At 36.3% G+C, this 16194-nt stretch overlaps 1 protein-coding gene across 1 annotated transcript; it reads left to right on the top strand.

Moving 5' to 3' along the window:
• The first annotated feature begins 344 nt into the window (after nucleotides 1–344).
• LOC143540547 (zinc finger BED domain-containing protein RICESLEEPER 2-like) lies at nucleotides 345–15678 on the top strand. The gene is made up of 3 exons (XM_077033576.1): nucleotides 345–621; nucleotides 14227–15510; nucleotides 15611–15678. Exons 1-3 carry the CDS (start codon nucleotides 345–347, stop codon nucleotides 15676–15678), a joined length of 1629 nt encoding a protein of 542 aa, XP_076889691.1.
• Nucleotides 15679–16194: the final 516 nt, after the last annotated feature.

Below are 16194 nucleotides of genomic sequence, written 5' to 3'. Positions count from 1 at the left end.
GCCTAATTTGCAGATTTAATAAGTGTCTAATTTGCAGATTTGAATTCTTTCTTTGTTTTACTATTTACCAATAGTTGGATAGGAAAATTGAAATTATGCTCAAATTTGGATTCTTTCTTTGTTGCATTATTAACTTGCTGGATTTTGTAATAAAGCTCATTTAAAACCTGTGAGGTGGTTTTGACAAGTATTTTTTTTTCTTTTCGGTTAAGTGTTCGGAACCTTTTAAAGATGGTATATTGCTATTTTAGTTGTATGCATAATATCGTTCTTGTTGACCAGCTGAATGCCAAATTACATGGCCATACAACATTTTTTATTTCATATTTGTTCTTAATTGTAGGATGTCTTCCCTCAAAGAGTCAATTGGTGGTGTCGAAACCCCAAGTGATACTATCGAGTTAAGTGACGAAGAAAGTGTTGACTTAACAGCACCAGAAAATGAAGATATAATAAATGATGAAGATCCAACAAATAAAGAAAATCCAGCAAATGATGAAGATCCAGCAAATGATCAAGATGGACGAAAACGAAAGGGTAGATCTGGGGTTTGGAGTCATTTTATAACCGTTCACATAAAGGCTAACGGGAAGATGGTCAAGAAATATAAATGCATGCACTGTAAGCAAAAGTACACACCACAACCGTCAGGGTCTACATCACATCTCTTGTGACACTTGAAGAAATGTACGTATTTGAAAAGGAAAAAAGGTAAGAAAGGTTTCATTAATTTTGAACAATCTACCAATGATGATGGATCTGAATTTAACTTGAATGGGAGTTTTGATCATATGAAGTGTAGAGAATTGATTGCAAAGATGATCATAGCCCATGAGCTACCTTTCTCATTTGTTGAGTATCATTGGTTCAACATGTTAATGAAATATCTCAATCCTTTATATGTAAAAGTGAGCAGGCCTACAATTACAAGAGATATTATTAAAGTTGTTGATGTGGATATAGAGAAGATGAAAAAACTTTTTAAAAAAGTTGATATGATCTCACTTACTAGTGATTGTTGGACATCAAATCAAACTATAGGGTACATGTGTTTGACAGCCCATTATATAGTGTTTGATCTCCCCGTATACATCAATCAATAACAATAAACACAGATCTCAGATCTGTATATAAGATTAATACGAGTAAGGATCTAGCTCATAATTAACATAGATTCAGTGTTGTATGTATGGGTATACATTATCATTAAGTTATAAATATTGTTTGTATAGTATTAGGTAAAGCTTTTTAGAGATCTAGGCTCTGAAAACTTAACATTCAAAAAGCTTACATTAACGTGAACAGTAGTTCACTATATATAGAAGGCGATCTGGTTCGCTAAAATTCCCTAGCGAACCAGCTTCCCCTTCGTTACATAACTTAACTTAACGAACCACCCCCTGATTCGTTAACATCCCCTAACGAATCAGGAGGGAATACATTATAATGTCTTAGTTCGCTAACATCTCTAGCGAACTAGACTTAACCTTAACGAACTAGCCTTAGTTCGCTAACATTCCTAGCAAACTAGACTTAAACTTAACGAACTAGTTCAAAATAAACATTAAATATTACATAAATCATCAAATATACATTAACGATAAATACAAAGACTCTAGACGCAAAACCGTGCACTAACAGACACCCCCTCGTCTTGAGCTCTTTGTCTTTAACTTATTTGAAGCGCTTTGACTGCCAGTCTCTGCAACTATGAATTCCATGTTCATGACACACACGAACGACTCGTTGGAATTGCATAGCCAGGTCGTAATCTTCTTGGCGTTCAAACAAAATATGCTTCCTGTATAGCACGTCGTTGTTTGTCTATGATAAATTAACCAACCACATCGGGTCGATTATCTTGATGAGCTCGGTCTGCAATCCTCGACCACAAACAATAACGGCCTCGCCAGTACGATTGTCATAGTACCAACTGTTGAAAGACAGATAAATATCTTGAGGCATTGTCTTCACAAGAACTCTTTTCATTGTCTTTGACGGCTTCACTTTCAAGACAAGTTTCTTCCAGCCGATCCTTGGATCAATCTCATCAGTGCGCTTACGTCTTGGGACCTGGGGCTTGAAGAATTTGAAGCCATGATTGACCTCGAACAGTAAGTGTTGATGAAACCACTCAGCCTTTCGGTGACCCCCACGATTGATAAATGGACGTCTCGCTAGGGTACGTACATCCCAACGCGGTAGAGTTAAAACATCCATTATCCTCTCGTAATACTGGACACCCTTTTCCCACTTGACTATACATACCTTAAGGTCTGAATCATAGAGCCAGGAGACAATATCACCATGTACCTTAGAGACAGTCTTGAAGGTAGTCACCTGATTAGCTTCAATCCAAGCAGCAGTAGCATCTTTTCTTTCCTGATCTACATACCGATAAGCACTAATGATCTTTCCCACTTTCTGACGTTTGAACCATCTTTCTATGTCATCATCAGTCACTTCTTTGAGTGAGGGAACAGTTCGCTACACAATCTTCTCCAGTTCATCCTCAGTCTCTTTGATTACATCTTCATGAAATACCGGAGCACCTTGATCAACGTTTACATGTTGATACAAGTCCGGGTACTCTTCAGCTGTCACATCCTCCATCTTAATCTCCTCGTTCTCATAAATAAAATCCGTATCCATGAATAACGGATCAACTTCCATTTCATCCTCATTGATCACTTCGACATCGGGCTCAGTCTCTAAAGCAGTCAACTGATCGTCATTCAGCCCAAGCAGAATCGAAATCTGCTCCCGTGTCAAAGATCTAACCATAAACTCACCGACCTCTATCTCATCTCTGTTCACCACACTTCTAACCATCCCCGATCCATCAATAAATATCACCGGGTTAGCCTCAATCATTTCAATTGGCTTGGAAGCTGTTGGATCTTGATAGGTAATTATCTGTTTGCTCGACTCATCAGCGCCACTAACACCAGCACCAGAGGATGAACCATGCGAATGTTTAGGCTCACCTCCTGCATCAGATTCGTCAGGATCATCATCGTCATTTTTGAGTTTCTTGAGGGCATCTTCTTTGCAAGTTAATTGTAAAATCAACTCATCTTGTTCCTTTAATTTCACCCCCTGAGACTCAACAATCGCACGCAACGACTTAGTCTCCTTCTGACAGAACGAAATATAACTCATCATTTTTCGTTGATTCTCCATGAGTCGTTCTTGAGTTTGTCGATCGGCTGCCATTTGATTTTCATATAAGTGTAGCAGATTTAGCAGCATTTCAGTTTGACGACCTGGTGGTAAGTTGTATACGGATGGATGAACAGGTTGAACAGGTCCTTGAGGTCGAGTAATCCTTATAAAAGAGACATCACTCGGCGGAGGTGGAGGAAGCATAGTTGTTGGCAGAGGAGGAGGTCTCATTGATGTGGTGGTAGATACTGTAGACAACACAGCAGGAGGCCTCGGTATCTCGGTCAACGCCATTTGAGGAATAAGACCGAGCCTCTCATGTGACACCATCGTCGTTGTCAAAGTGAGCGTAGGAGTGCTAGTAGTTAGCGGCACCGCCGAGCTTTGAGTAGTTGATTGAGGTGGTGGTGGTGTTCCAATAATTACCCCAGCCCCAGCAGACACACGGGGCTTCTTCGATGGTTCACCAGTAGCTACAGCTTTGCCCTTTCGTTTGCGTTCTAACTGAGCTTTCATGGTGGCAGCTAGGGCATCATCGACTGCTTCTTGTTGTTCTTTCAGAGCACGTCCACTATCTCCACCATCACCATTATTATCATCATTGTCACCATCATTGTTCCCACCTTCTCCCCCTTCACGCTCGGAATCCGAATCATCATGGATCCAGCACTCATTAGGAGGACATACGTAATCCGGATTGATTATATGACCAATCATCCGTTTGTCCTGTGGCTTGTCTTTTCTATATATTAACATACGATGCACCGTTTCAGCTTTCATATGTTCCATATCAAGAACATCATTCACCAACGAACGATCAATCACCAAATTCGGTATCAGATCCTGAAAAAAAAATTAATGAATTAAATAAAGAATTAAATAAATTAAGAAATTAGGTTATCGAGAAACCCTTTTATCCCGACAACCAATTATGTTAAAATAAATTGTTTCAGATTTCCGAAACATAACTTAAACATTTATTTAAATTTTTTTTTTTTAAAAAAAAAAGACGAAAATATTTTTGATATTTTGTAAAAATTAAAGAATTAAAGAATGTATTTACAGAAGAATAACCAAACCTTTAAAATAGACAATCTATTTGTATTTTTCAGTGATTTATCAAAAACAGTACATATTTTTGTATTTTTGTCGAGTTTGAGCAGAGAATCATATTGACCAAATTGTCCTTCCATCACAGTTTTATATTTCAGCGATATTATGACTAGCGATAAGTCGGTCATTAGTATTGTTGTCCACATAAATCTAGTAACACACATTCAAGTATTTTTGTGATATGATTAAAATTGTTCAATTAAAGCACAGAATATCAGAAACTATCAGCCTCTAATCACGGTTCAAGCTTAATTTGATTTTTGCCAAATCACCCCAACTTGACTTAAACCATTATATTGTTGATCAAAATTTTTGATACCAATTGTAGAAATTTTGAGCAATGCATCAAGTTTCCTTTACTGTGAGTGAGTATGCACGAGTCCATCTGTCGGCTTACATACATTGTATCCCCTGGGGTCCGTTTCTTAATGGTATTAAGACGCACGCAAGGGAGGAACAATTGTATGACTTACAGCTGATTTTGATCAAGTCAGTAATTTAAATTGTACGAAGTATAGCGGTGATCAAGTTTAATGACTTTGGGTTTGCTCTAGAAAGCGAGTGAAATACTCATGCTTATGAATACCCAGATGGTTAAGCCGCATAAAGACTCACAGTGACCAGAATCTTAACGCTTGTTATTTGCTTTATTTGATTTTTGGGTGATCAACAAATATAAGGCTTGAGTATGACCGGTTATTACATTTCTGCCATCCTCATCGAGACTTTTGTTAGAGACTAACACTCCTTTCAATTTGGCGTTTCTTTATGTTTATATCACATACTTTACTCTACTGGGTTGTTTTAAGACCTACTAATGCACCAATGCAATTAAGCACACAGTCTTTTAAGCTTACTTTTTGCTGAACTTGGGGTCAAGATAATCAATGTACTATCATTTTCTCTTTTTGCTTCAAAAACTCAAGATTTTGAGGAGCAAAAAATGAAGAAAAGATAAATTTAATCGCCCCAGTTAACTTAAGTTAATAAATAAATGGCTAACCATCAATTCACAAGTGAATCATAGGACCAAGACATGCAAGCATGCTTCACAAACTTAAACAACCGACATAATTTTCAGCGAGAAAATAATATAAAAACGTCTGCAAAAATCTTTTTGGTTTTTCTCTGTACAACTTTAAAAACACAATATTTTTGTCTTTTTAATTTTCTTATAAACAAAATAAACTTCACAATCTTTTTGGATTTTCGGATTTTTCTGTACAAAACATAAATCACATTCTTTTTGGTTTTTCAAAATTTTAAAATGTTTTTGGTTTTTTTAAATATTTAAAGGAAAAACATTAAAGAACAGAAATCACAATATTTTTGAAGCGTCTGCAAAAATCTTTTTGGTTTTTCTCTGTACAAACGAAAACACACTCTTTTTGTATTTTTCTAGATTTTCACCCCCTAAAACCAAAATAAATTTTAAACGAAAGAAATGACAGAAAAATAAAGATAGTCATCCTTGTTTAAGGATATCATCGAGGGTCTTCAATCCGTTTAAATCAAGCAAAAATTTAAAACGCGTTTTGTCAAAAGCTTTAGTAAACAGATCGGCTTTTTGAAAATCAGTATGTACTTTCACAAGATCAATTAATTTCTTTTCATAGCAATCCCGTATAAAATGATATCGAATTTCGATATGTTTCGTTTTAGAATGTTGTACGGGATTCTTGGTGATACTAATAGCAGCAGAATTATCAATCAAGATGGGAGTAGTAAGAAACTTCAAACCGTAGTCGCGAATATGTTGTTGTATCCACAAAACCTGGGAACAGCAACTCGAGGCTGCAACATACTCAGCTTCAGCGGTTGAAGTGGAGACCGTTGTCTGCTTCTTACACTGCCAGGAAACAAGTCGGTTTCCTAAAAATTGACATCCCATAGTCGTTGATTTGAAGTTGATCTTGCATCCTCCATAATCTGAGTCGGAGTAGGTAGTAAGAAAGAACGTATCATCCTTGGGGTACCACAACCCGATGTCTGGATTTCCCCTCAAATACTGAAGAATTCTCTTGACTGCAGCTAGGTGAGTCACGCGTGGACTTGCTTGATACCTAGCACAAAGACAAACAGCAAACATAATATCAGGGCGAGAAGCCGTTAAATACATTAGAGAAACAATCATAGCATGATAAAGGGTTGGATCAACAGAATCCTCCAATTCATCCGGTGATAAATTGTGACCCACTGGAAGAGGAGTAGAAGGGATTTTGCCGGCAGAAATCTTGGATCGGCTCAAGACGTCATTCACATACTTAGTCTGATGAATAAAAATTCCGTGAGCAGACTGGTGAACCTGCAACCCTAAAAATAAATTCATCTCTCCCATCGAGCTCATCTCGAACTTTGTTTGCATGGACTTCTCGAACTCCTTACACAATGTGTCGTTTGTAGACCCAAAAATAATATCGTCAACATAAATCTGGACTAGAAGAAGATCATCACCAACAGTCTTATGAAATAAAGTGCAGTCAACAGTTCCTCGTTTGAAGCCATTATCAGTCAGATGGTCGGCGAGCATGCCATACCAAGCTCTCGGGGCTTGATGTAGACCATATAGAGCCTTGTTTAAACAGTAAACACGGTCTGGATAATCAGGATCTTCAAAACCAGGTGGTTGTTGGACAAACACTTCCTCGTGTAATTCACCATTGAGAAAAGCACTCTTAACATCCATTTGATAAACCTTGATATTCTTATAAGCTGCATAAGCCAGAAAGATTCGAATCGACTCTAATCTTGCAACTGGAGCATATACCTCTGTGTAATCAATACCCTCTTGCTGATAAAAACCTTGCACCACTAAACGTGCTTTATTTCTGACAATCACCCCTCGATCGTCCTTTTTACACTTAAATACCCACTTAGTCGGAATAGCTTTCGTAACTCTAGCAGGTTTGTCTATTAAATCCCAAACACCCAATCGTGCAAACTGCTGTAATTCCTCTTGCATAGCATCTACCCAAGAAGGATCTTCAAGTGCCTTACGAGCTGTAGTTGGCTCAACTTGAGATAGAAAGCAATTGAATTTAGCAGCATTCACGATTCCCGAAGAATGTAAATTAGTGTAAGCACATAATATGTTATTGTCACTTGACGAAGCAACTGGATGACGTGTACGAACACCCACATCAAGTTCTCCGATGATGTTTTCCTGTGGATGATATCCATGAATCCGAAGAGTGGGATTCTCAGGAACAACAACATTATCAAATAAGTTAGTGTAATGTTCACCCAACTCTGGAGATAAAACATTATCACTGTCAAGATCAATAACTTGAACTTTAGCTTGATCATCATCAGAAGAAGTAGAAACAGTATCAATAGCAACTGGAGAAACAACTGGAGAGTCTTCAGTTGGAGCATCTGGTTGAGCATCAACTGTATTAGAACTTGAAGAACCTGGAATATTCAATTGATCTTCAAAGTATGCTCTAACTAGATCTTCATCGATGTTTTCAGTCGAAGGAGTAAAAGAATTAAATAAACTATCGTAGTCAAACTCCAGTCTGAACCTTTCCCTTGAGGAGGGGTTGTGTACTTTTGACAGTCCACATGGTACCATTCTTCAACACAGCCAGATGTGAAATTAAAAACCCTTTTCTTTGGAGATGCATATCCCAAGAAATACCCTTCAATAGTTTTTTCTTCAAATTTACCCGAATCCTTCTTCAACATTGTACATGGACACCCAAATGGTTCCAGGTACTTTAAATTAGGTTTTCTATTATTTAAGATCTCGTAACTTGTTTTCTTGAGTCGTTTCACTGTTAGAACCCGATTAAGCGTATAACAAGCTGTATTCACTGCCTCATTCCAAAATTGAACCGGAAGCTTTGAATCAGCGAGCATTGTACGTGCAGCTTCAATCAGAGTTCTATTTTTCCTTTCAGCAACACCATTTTGTTGAGGTACATAAGGTGCACTATATTCTCGGTGAATTCCCTTTTGAATACAAAAGAAATCCAATGTAGTGTTTTTGAATTCAGTACCATTATCACTTCGGATTCTCCTCACCTTTTGTTTATACAGTGATTCGATCTTAGTAATAAGGTTTTGTACCAAAACCGGTGTTTGATCTTTTGAGCTCATAAATAACACCCATGAATATCTTGAATAATCATCTGTCACTACCAGACAATACCAGTCTCCAGAAATACTCGCATGATTCACTGGACCAAACAAATCCATATGAAGTCGTTCAAGAGGAGTATCAATGGAATTCAATAACTTAGAGGGATGTATCTTCTTCTTCTGCTTGCCCTTTTTGCATGCAACGCAGTGATCAGATAACTTAAAATTTTTTAACGAGACACCCTCAACTAAGTCATTTGCCATTAAATAATTCATCTTTCTGACATGTATGTGACCCATTCTACGATGCCATAGAATCGAGTCTTTCTCGATTGCTTTCGAGACAAAACATGTTTCAATTGATGTTGATATCTTAGAACTCATATTTAAGACATAAATATCATTTGATCGTGGTGATCGCATGACAACCATGTCCTCGGGAATAACTTAACCCGGTTTCAAGATAAGACACTCTTTGTCAGTAAATATCGTAGTGTATTTTTTATCACAAATCTGCGATACACTCAATAAGTTATGATCAACCTTGTCGCAATAATTCACTTTCTCAAACGTAATGTGACCATTTGAAACTTCACCCTCTTGTGGGATCATGCCCCCAGAATTACCAGAAAACACTACATAACCCCTTGAATATTTCTTACGTTGGTTAATAGGTTGAGATTCCCAGTGATATGACGAGAACATCCGCTATCCATGATCCAGTTTTCACCAGAAATGGTCTTGGATGAACCCTACACACAAACAAAAGTGATTAGTTCAAAAAGGCAGCCCAGGCCTCAGTCTTGGGCACCTTTTGATTTTCTCTTTGATCATTAACTTTAACAGATTTCAATTGTTGTTCAGCCACTTGTGAATAAGTTACTGGCTTCCTAGACTTTCATCTTAAATAAGCTGCCTGAACAATATTTGAATTCTTGTTTTGACATATAGGTTCAGTTGGAATGAATTTTGGTTTCAACTTGACCGTGTGTCTCATTGACATGAAGAACCTTCCGAGGATTCACATCGGAGAACAAAATATGAGTATCATCAGCATACGACACAGGTCGTTTCAGAATCTCCTTGACCACTTGAATTGGCTTAGATTTGTCCTTGATAAAAGGATGAAGATTCTGATAGTTCTGTTGACTACAATTCTTCACAACATGACATTGTTGACCACATAAAAAACAAAGTCGCATGTCTACATGATGATGTTTAGAAGTAATTGGAATAAATGAAACAGAAGATTGATGATGACTCACATTTTTAGTCATGCTCTTAGCAAACTCATCAGATAAGTCTAAATTAGAACTGTTTGAAAAACTTTTTAGTTTATCTGTTCCAGTTGACTTAACAAAGTTAATCTTCTTAGCTTGTTTTAAAAATTGTTTTGCCTTAGTCAAAGGATCAGATTCAACTGATGTCAGTTCTTGAATTTTTGAAGTTTCATTGACAAAAACACTCTCAATAAGTTCAGGTTTGATAATACTTATTGGAATATCTTTTTCAGTGAACATTTTATCCATTCCCTTTAATTTAAAAACTCTAGCCGAAGAAGACTTAGAACTCGGAGGATTAATGAAACGCATTAAGTCCTCATCAGAAATCTTTGGTTTAACTGACTTCTTTGTCCTCACTGGTTTAGTTTTCACAGTTTCTTCCTTGTTTATCTGAGACTTGAATGAACCATACACAGCTTTCTCAAACTCTTGAGGTTCGCAAAGAATATGATTAGAACTAGAAATGTTCTTATTCTTGTGTATAATCTCAGGTTCAAACACATCTTCAATAATTACCTTGTCAACATTTTCAACAAAGACCTTTTTACTTTCCACATGAGAATTTTGAGGAGCAACTTGGGGTTTGACAATTTCAGGTTTAACCATCTTAGGTTTTTCAGAAATCACAGATTCCTTTTGAATCAAATCCTCTTCTTTTCTTGCAAAAGGATTAATTTTATAATCATTATGAAAAGGTGGTGGAATTTCAACAAAACCAATACCTTTCTTGGAATCTTTTTGTTTTTCAGATACTTCAATAATTTCATTCAACAGAAAAGATGAATTCCTAAATTTCCCCAATTTGTTCTTCAACTCAAGAACCTCATTCTCAAGCGCAGTTATCTTAGAACGATGTTTCAAGATTTCTTGAAACTTTTGGTCATTAATGGTCATTTTCACAGATAACTCGGCTTTGAGATCGTGGTTACTTGTCGACAATGAGTCAATCTTTTCTCGAGATCTTCTTTGGGATTCAAGAGATTGTCGATAAGTATCCTTAAGAGAATCAATTTCTCTTATAAGATTATCATTTTGATTTTTCAATGCTTCTAACTTAGAGTTGTTAGATTCACAGTCAACACATGATGCTTTAACAAATGAAGTAGTAGACATAGAATTACTAACCTCATTGATCTTGGCCATGCAAGCAAACATTGATTCAGAAGGCTTGTCGCAAGAGTCGTCAGAATCAGATCCAGAATCATTATCGGAAGACATCACACTACCAGTAGCATCTTGACAATCTTCATGTAACCCAAACATAGCCAAATTTGCTTGAACATCATTGCATAGTAGCCGTTGTGACCAATCATTACCATCTGCTAACATTGCTTGTGTTGTAGCAGAAGATGGTTTCTTTTCAGCATCACTTCCTCGTGGTGAAGAAGCATTTTGACTTTGACCACGAGGTCCATTGTATTCCTTCCTTGGCTTATCACATTCCTTCGCGAAATGTCCAAATTCTTGACAATTATAACACTTTACTTTTAATTTGTCAAAACCCAACTTCTTGTTTAAAGCTGGAAGATCTTTTCTAGTTCTCTGCATGAATCTTTTAACTTTATGAACGATCATCGCCATGTTCCATTTCAAATCCATGATTTCTAGATCATCTGGATCTATCTGATTATAGTCCTCATCTGTTAAATCACTTGTGGCAATTTTACTACTCACTAAGTTTTCATATGAAGACATAAAAGCCGCCAGAAAAGCAAAGTTTTGCTCAGCTTCCTTCATATTAACACTAGGTGGTGTAGCAAATGGATTTGTACTTGTCGAACTTCCAGACCACCCGAATTACCAGCAGAGTAAAAACAAGCTTTTGGATCATTAAACATTGTTGATTCTTTTTCACTTGCCGCATGAGTAAGAAAAGCATGTGATTGGAGAGATTGTTGAACTGAGAGGCATACTTCCACCATAGAAAGCTGGATCTTGATTTTCTTTGGAGGATTTTTGACACTTAAGATCATATTCTCTAGCTTCGATCTTTTGTAGAAATTCAAGTGCCGTCAAGTCTTCATTCAAAAAATAATCATTCTCTTTCAAAACCATTAGAAATGTTGAGTAGGAACTTGGAAGCACACTCTTGATAGTGTCAATTTTATCTCTTTCAGAAATTTCCATTTTCATCTTGTCCATTTCAGCAATTAAATGACTAAATCTTTTAGTCATCTCTTCAACTGTTTCTCCTTTCAATAAATTAAAGTTTCGAAATTGAAACTTGAGCATCACTTTCTTACTTTCAGCTGTGTTTCCCATGCTTCTCATACGCAGATGTTGAAATAAAGATGCACATCTCTTGATACTACCAACTTGATGAAAGATATTTTCTGGTAAAGCCATAGTCAAAGTAGAATATGCTTTTATCTCGATTTCTAAAGCCTTCTTCTCTTCTTGTTAGTATTGAGAAACAGCTTTAGGAGTATACCCAATAGTATCATCACCAATCATTGGTGCAACATAAACTTCATCAAGACAATATGAGCAGTCAGGATGAACAGATCCCAAATGTGCACGAAACCGAGGTTCCCACTTGGCGAAGTCACTGAACTTCATCAATCTTGGACATTTAAAATGTGAACCTATCTCGGTATCAAGTTGCAACATCTGTTGCATCAACATATTTTGAGACGCTAATGCATACATGCCAGCCATCTTTGAAAATCGAATCAAATAATGAAGTATCTTAACGAATCAATGAATAACTATAACGAACTGTGAATAGTTGTAGCGAACTGTGAACAGTTGTAGCGAACTGTGAACAGTTGTAGCGAATCAATCCTTAATAAAATTAAGACTGATCAATAACGAAGTTAACTTAATGAATCAAAAGTCAACATAACGAGTCAACTTAACGAATCACAAATAAGGTTAACGAATCACTCAAATGACGAAACAGATAACGAATGTAATGAAGGTTTAACGAATCACAAGTCAACTTAGCGAATTGACCAAATGAATTGACCAAGTCAACTTAACGAATTGACCAAACGAATTGACCAAGTCAACTTAACGAATTGACCAAACGAATTGACCAAGTCAACTTAACGAATTGACCAAACGAATTGACCAAGTCAACTTAACGAATTGACCAAACGAATTGACCAAGTCAACTTAACGAATTGACCAAACGAATTGACCAAGTCAACTTAACAAATTGACCAAACGAATTGCACAGGATTAGTTTAGCGACTCAGATGATAATCAGTAACGAATCGCGAACATAAACTTAGCGAATTAAGATAACGAATCAGCTACAGTTGATAGCAAATCAACACTGTAGCGAATTATACTATAACGAATCAGGTTGTTACAACCGTTTGTAACAAACTCTGACACCTTATGCCACGTGGCAAAGGTTGTTATGACACAAATCCCAAGAAGAACACGTGTCACACGAATCAGTTAATCTAGTTAACAAACTAGATAACACAAATCAATAACTCACACGAACTGACTAACGAACAAGGTAGCGAATTAAAACTGTTGATAACGAATCACAGATAAAAATATAGCGAATCACCAGGAAGAAAATAACGAATCACATTCATCTTCAAATCTTCAAACCTTCAAACGAAATTCCAGAAATTATGAAGATTAAACCCAGAAACTTAATAATACCAAATCTGTAATACACCTTCGTTACTCAATCAAATTGCACAAGTAAACTACCAAAATACTCGTAAACCAATTCCGAATCCAATACACAAAACCTCGTAACCAATTAACACCTTAATCAATCCAAATTAACCAAAAATCACACCCCTGTTTCGGACTCAAACCGAAATCAAAACCAAATAACTCAAATCCAAATCAAACCTCAATTCCTCTTAACCAAATCTCAACAATACCTTAATCAACACAAATTCACTCTAATTCGTCCATAATTCATCCAAATCAAATACCAATTGATTCAAAATCAAACAAAAACCGAAAACTAACAAAAATGGAATACTTATAACACCAAATCAAGTGTACAACGAGCACCAACAGCTCTGATACCACTTGTTTGATCTCCCCGTATACATCAATCAATAACAATAAACACAGATCTCAGATCTGTATATAAGATTAATACGAGTAAGGATCTAGCTCATAACTAACATAGATTCAGTGTTGTATGTATGTGTATACATTATCATTAAGTTATCAATATTGTTTGTATAGTATTAGGTGAAGCTTTTTAGAGATCTAGGATCTGAAAACTTAACATTCAAAAAGCTTACATTAACGTGAACAGTAGTTCACTATATATAGAAGGCGATCTGGTTCGCTAACATTCCCTAGCGAACCAGCTTCCCCTTCATTACATAACTTAACTTAACGAACCACCCCCTGATTCGTTAACATCCCCTAACGAATCAGGAGGGAATACATTATAATGTCTTAGTTCGCTAACATCTCTAGCGAACTAGACTTAACCTTAACGAACTAGCCTTAGTTCGCTAACATTCCTAGCGAACTAGACTTAAACTTAACGAACTAGTTCAAAATAAACATTAAATATTACATAAATCATCAATATACATTAACGATAAATACAAAGATTCTAGACGCAAAACCGTGCACTAACATATAGATTTTGATTGGAAACTAAGAAAAGCTATAATTGGTTTCAATGAGCTTTCTTCACCCCATAGTGGTGAGGTTATATCAGATAGCATTCTAGAGTGTCTTATTAAGTGGGGTATTCAGGACAAAATAGGTACGATTACTCTAGACAATGCTTCAAATAATGATAGGGCAGCCGCCTTTTTGAAAAATAACTTTCAAGGGAGAGGAAAGTTACATTTTGAGGGGTTATTTTTTCATGTGAGATGTTGTGCTCACATCTTGAATTTGGTAGTGCAAGATGGTTTGGGGACTATTGATTCGTGTCTTTTGAAAATTAAAGAAGGAGTTAAGTATTTGAAAAAGTCTCCGGTTCGTTTGTTAAAATTTGGTGAAATAGCAACAACTTTGGGTATCAACACTCGCCGGTCTTTATGTACCGATGTAAAGACTAGGTGGAACTCTACACACCGGATGCTTGAATCAGCCATTCACTACAAACGAGCCTTTCAAGGTTATGCATTGAGAGATTCAAACTTCGAATGGTCCCCCACAGATGACGAGTGGACTCGAGCTGAAAAAGTGTGCAAGGTACTTGAAGTATACTTACATGCTACTGAATTTTTTTCAGGCACTTCATATCCAACACCAAATTTGTTTTTTATTGAAATTTTTAAAGTGAAGAAAGTGATAAGTAGTGCTTTTGCATCAAACGATGAGTTTTTAAAAAGCATGAGTGTTCCAATGCATGCTAAGTTTGAGAAGTATTGGGAGGAAATTAGTGTGCTTATGTCAATTGCATCAATTTTAGATCCACGTTTTAAGTTAGAGTCGGTTACTTGGACTTTTCAGTGGTTGTATTCATCTAGTGAGCTTAAGAGTCGAGTTGGAGATGTGACTTTGAAGTTGCAGTCCCTTTTTGAAAAGTATTCTAATGCATTTATGGCGACGAGGGCTGCCACAAGTAGCTCGACAACTTCTACTAGCTTTAACCATCAAACTGGAGAAGAAGAAGATTTTTTTGCTTATCTCAAATCTAAACCCATTGCAAGTACACCAAAAAAATCAGAACTTGAGGCGTATATGGAAGAACCCAATTACATTGGTTTGGTGGACAAAGATTTTGATGTGTTGCTATGGTGGAGTCAAAGTTCTTCCAAGTTTCCTATTTTAAGCAAAATGGCCCATGATATTTTTTGCATTCCTATCACAACTGTCGCTTTGGAATCTGCCTTTAGTGCCGGGGGGCGTATTTTGGATGATTATCGTAGCTCTCTCTCAAAAGATAATGTGGAAACACTTGTATGTGGAGGTGATTGGATAAAGGGAGCCTCAAAAGCAATTATTCAAACATTATACGTAAGCTTAAATTAATATTTTTTGTGCATTTATAATTCTTTATTTTTTTGTAGCAACATTGGTAATCCGTAATCTTTTCATTTGTAGTAATCTGCAAAAGAAGAAGAAGATTTGGAAATAAAGATCCCAATGAATGATGTTACTACTAATTGATATTGAAGGTATTTCTTAATTATGTTTATTTGCTATAATTTAGACATTATTGTTGTACATAAATAAATGCAAACTGTTGTTTTAATAATTATTAATAGTAACATTTTGAGAAATAGCAATTTGATGCCTTGATGCATGTCAAAGAGTAACTTATTAAAGTCCTAATGCTTTTGAAAAAGTTTAGTTTTGTGGGAGTTTTGGGTTGCTGTTATGCAGGTCAAAGAGTGACTTATTAAAGTCTTAATGCTTTTGAAAAAGTTTAGTTTTGTGGGAGTTTTGGGCTGCTGTTATATTTCAGCACTAATGCATCTTAATTTAAGCTTAAATAACAACTTAGAAACTTTCTTTTCTTCTTTAACAGGAGTTTTGGGCTGCTGATACTAAAACATGCTTTTGAAATGCTGGAGTTGCGGGCATGCAAATTGATTCGGGTCATGCTATTGAAGTCATTTTTATTTTGTTGAACTTTGAAGTTTTATATTTG

This window comes from Bidens hawaiensis, unplaced genomic scaffold, assembly GCF_021521415.1.
Source record: "Bidens hawaiensis isolate Kalapana, Puna unplaced genomic scaffold, B.hawaiensis_p1.1 tig00012275_1, whole genome shotgun sequence".
Classification (NCBI taxonomy): Eukaryota; Viridiplantae; Streptophyta; class Magnoliopsida; order Asterales; family Asteraceae; genus Bidens; species Bidens hawaiensis.
This window is presented reverse-complemented; position numbering and strand designations above follow the sequence as displayed.

What these genes read in the sequence shown, in the direction of transcription:
- LOC143540547 (XM_077033576.1), top strand. Translation starts at nt 345, where the DNA reads ATGTCTTCCCTCAAAGAGTCAATTGGTGGTGTCGAAACCCCAAGTGAT. An exon ending in GAAATATAAATGCATGCACT is followed by an intron (nt 622 to 14,226) that starts GTAAGCAAAAGT and finishes ACTAACATATAG; the next exon opens with ATTTTGATTGGAAACTAAGA. An exon ending in GGAAACACTTGTATGTGGAG is followed by an intron (nt 15,511 to 15,610) that starts GTGATTGGATAA and finishes ATTTTTTTGTAG; the next exon opens with CAACATTGGTAATCCGTAAT.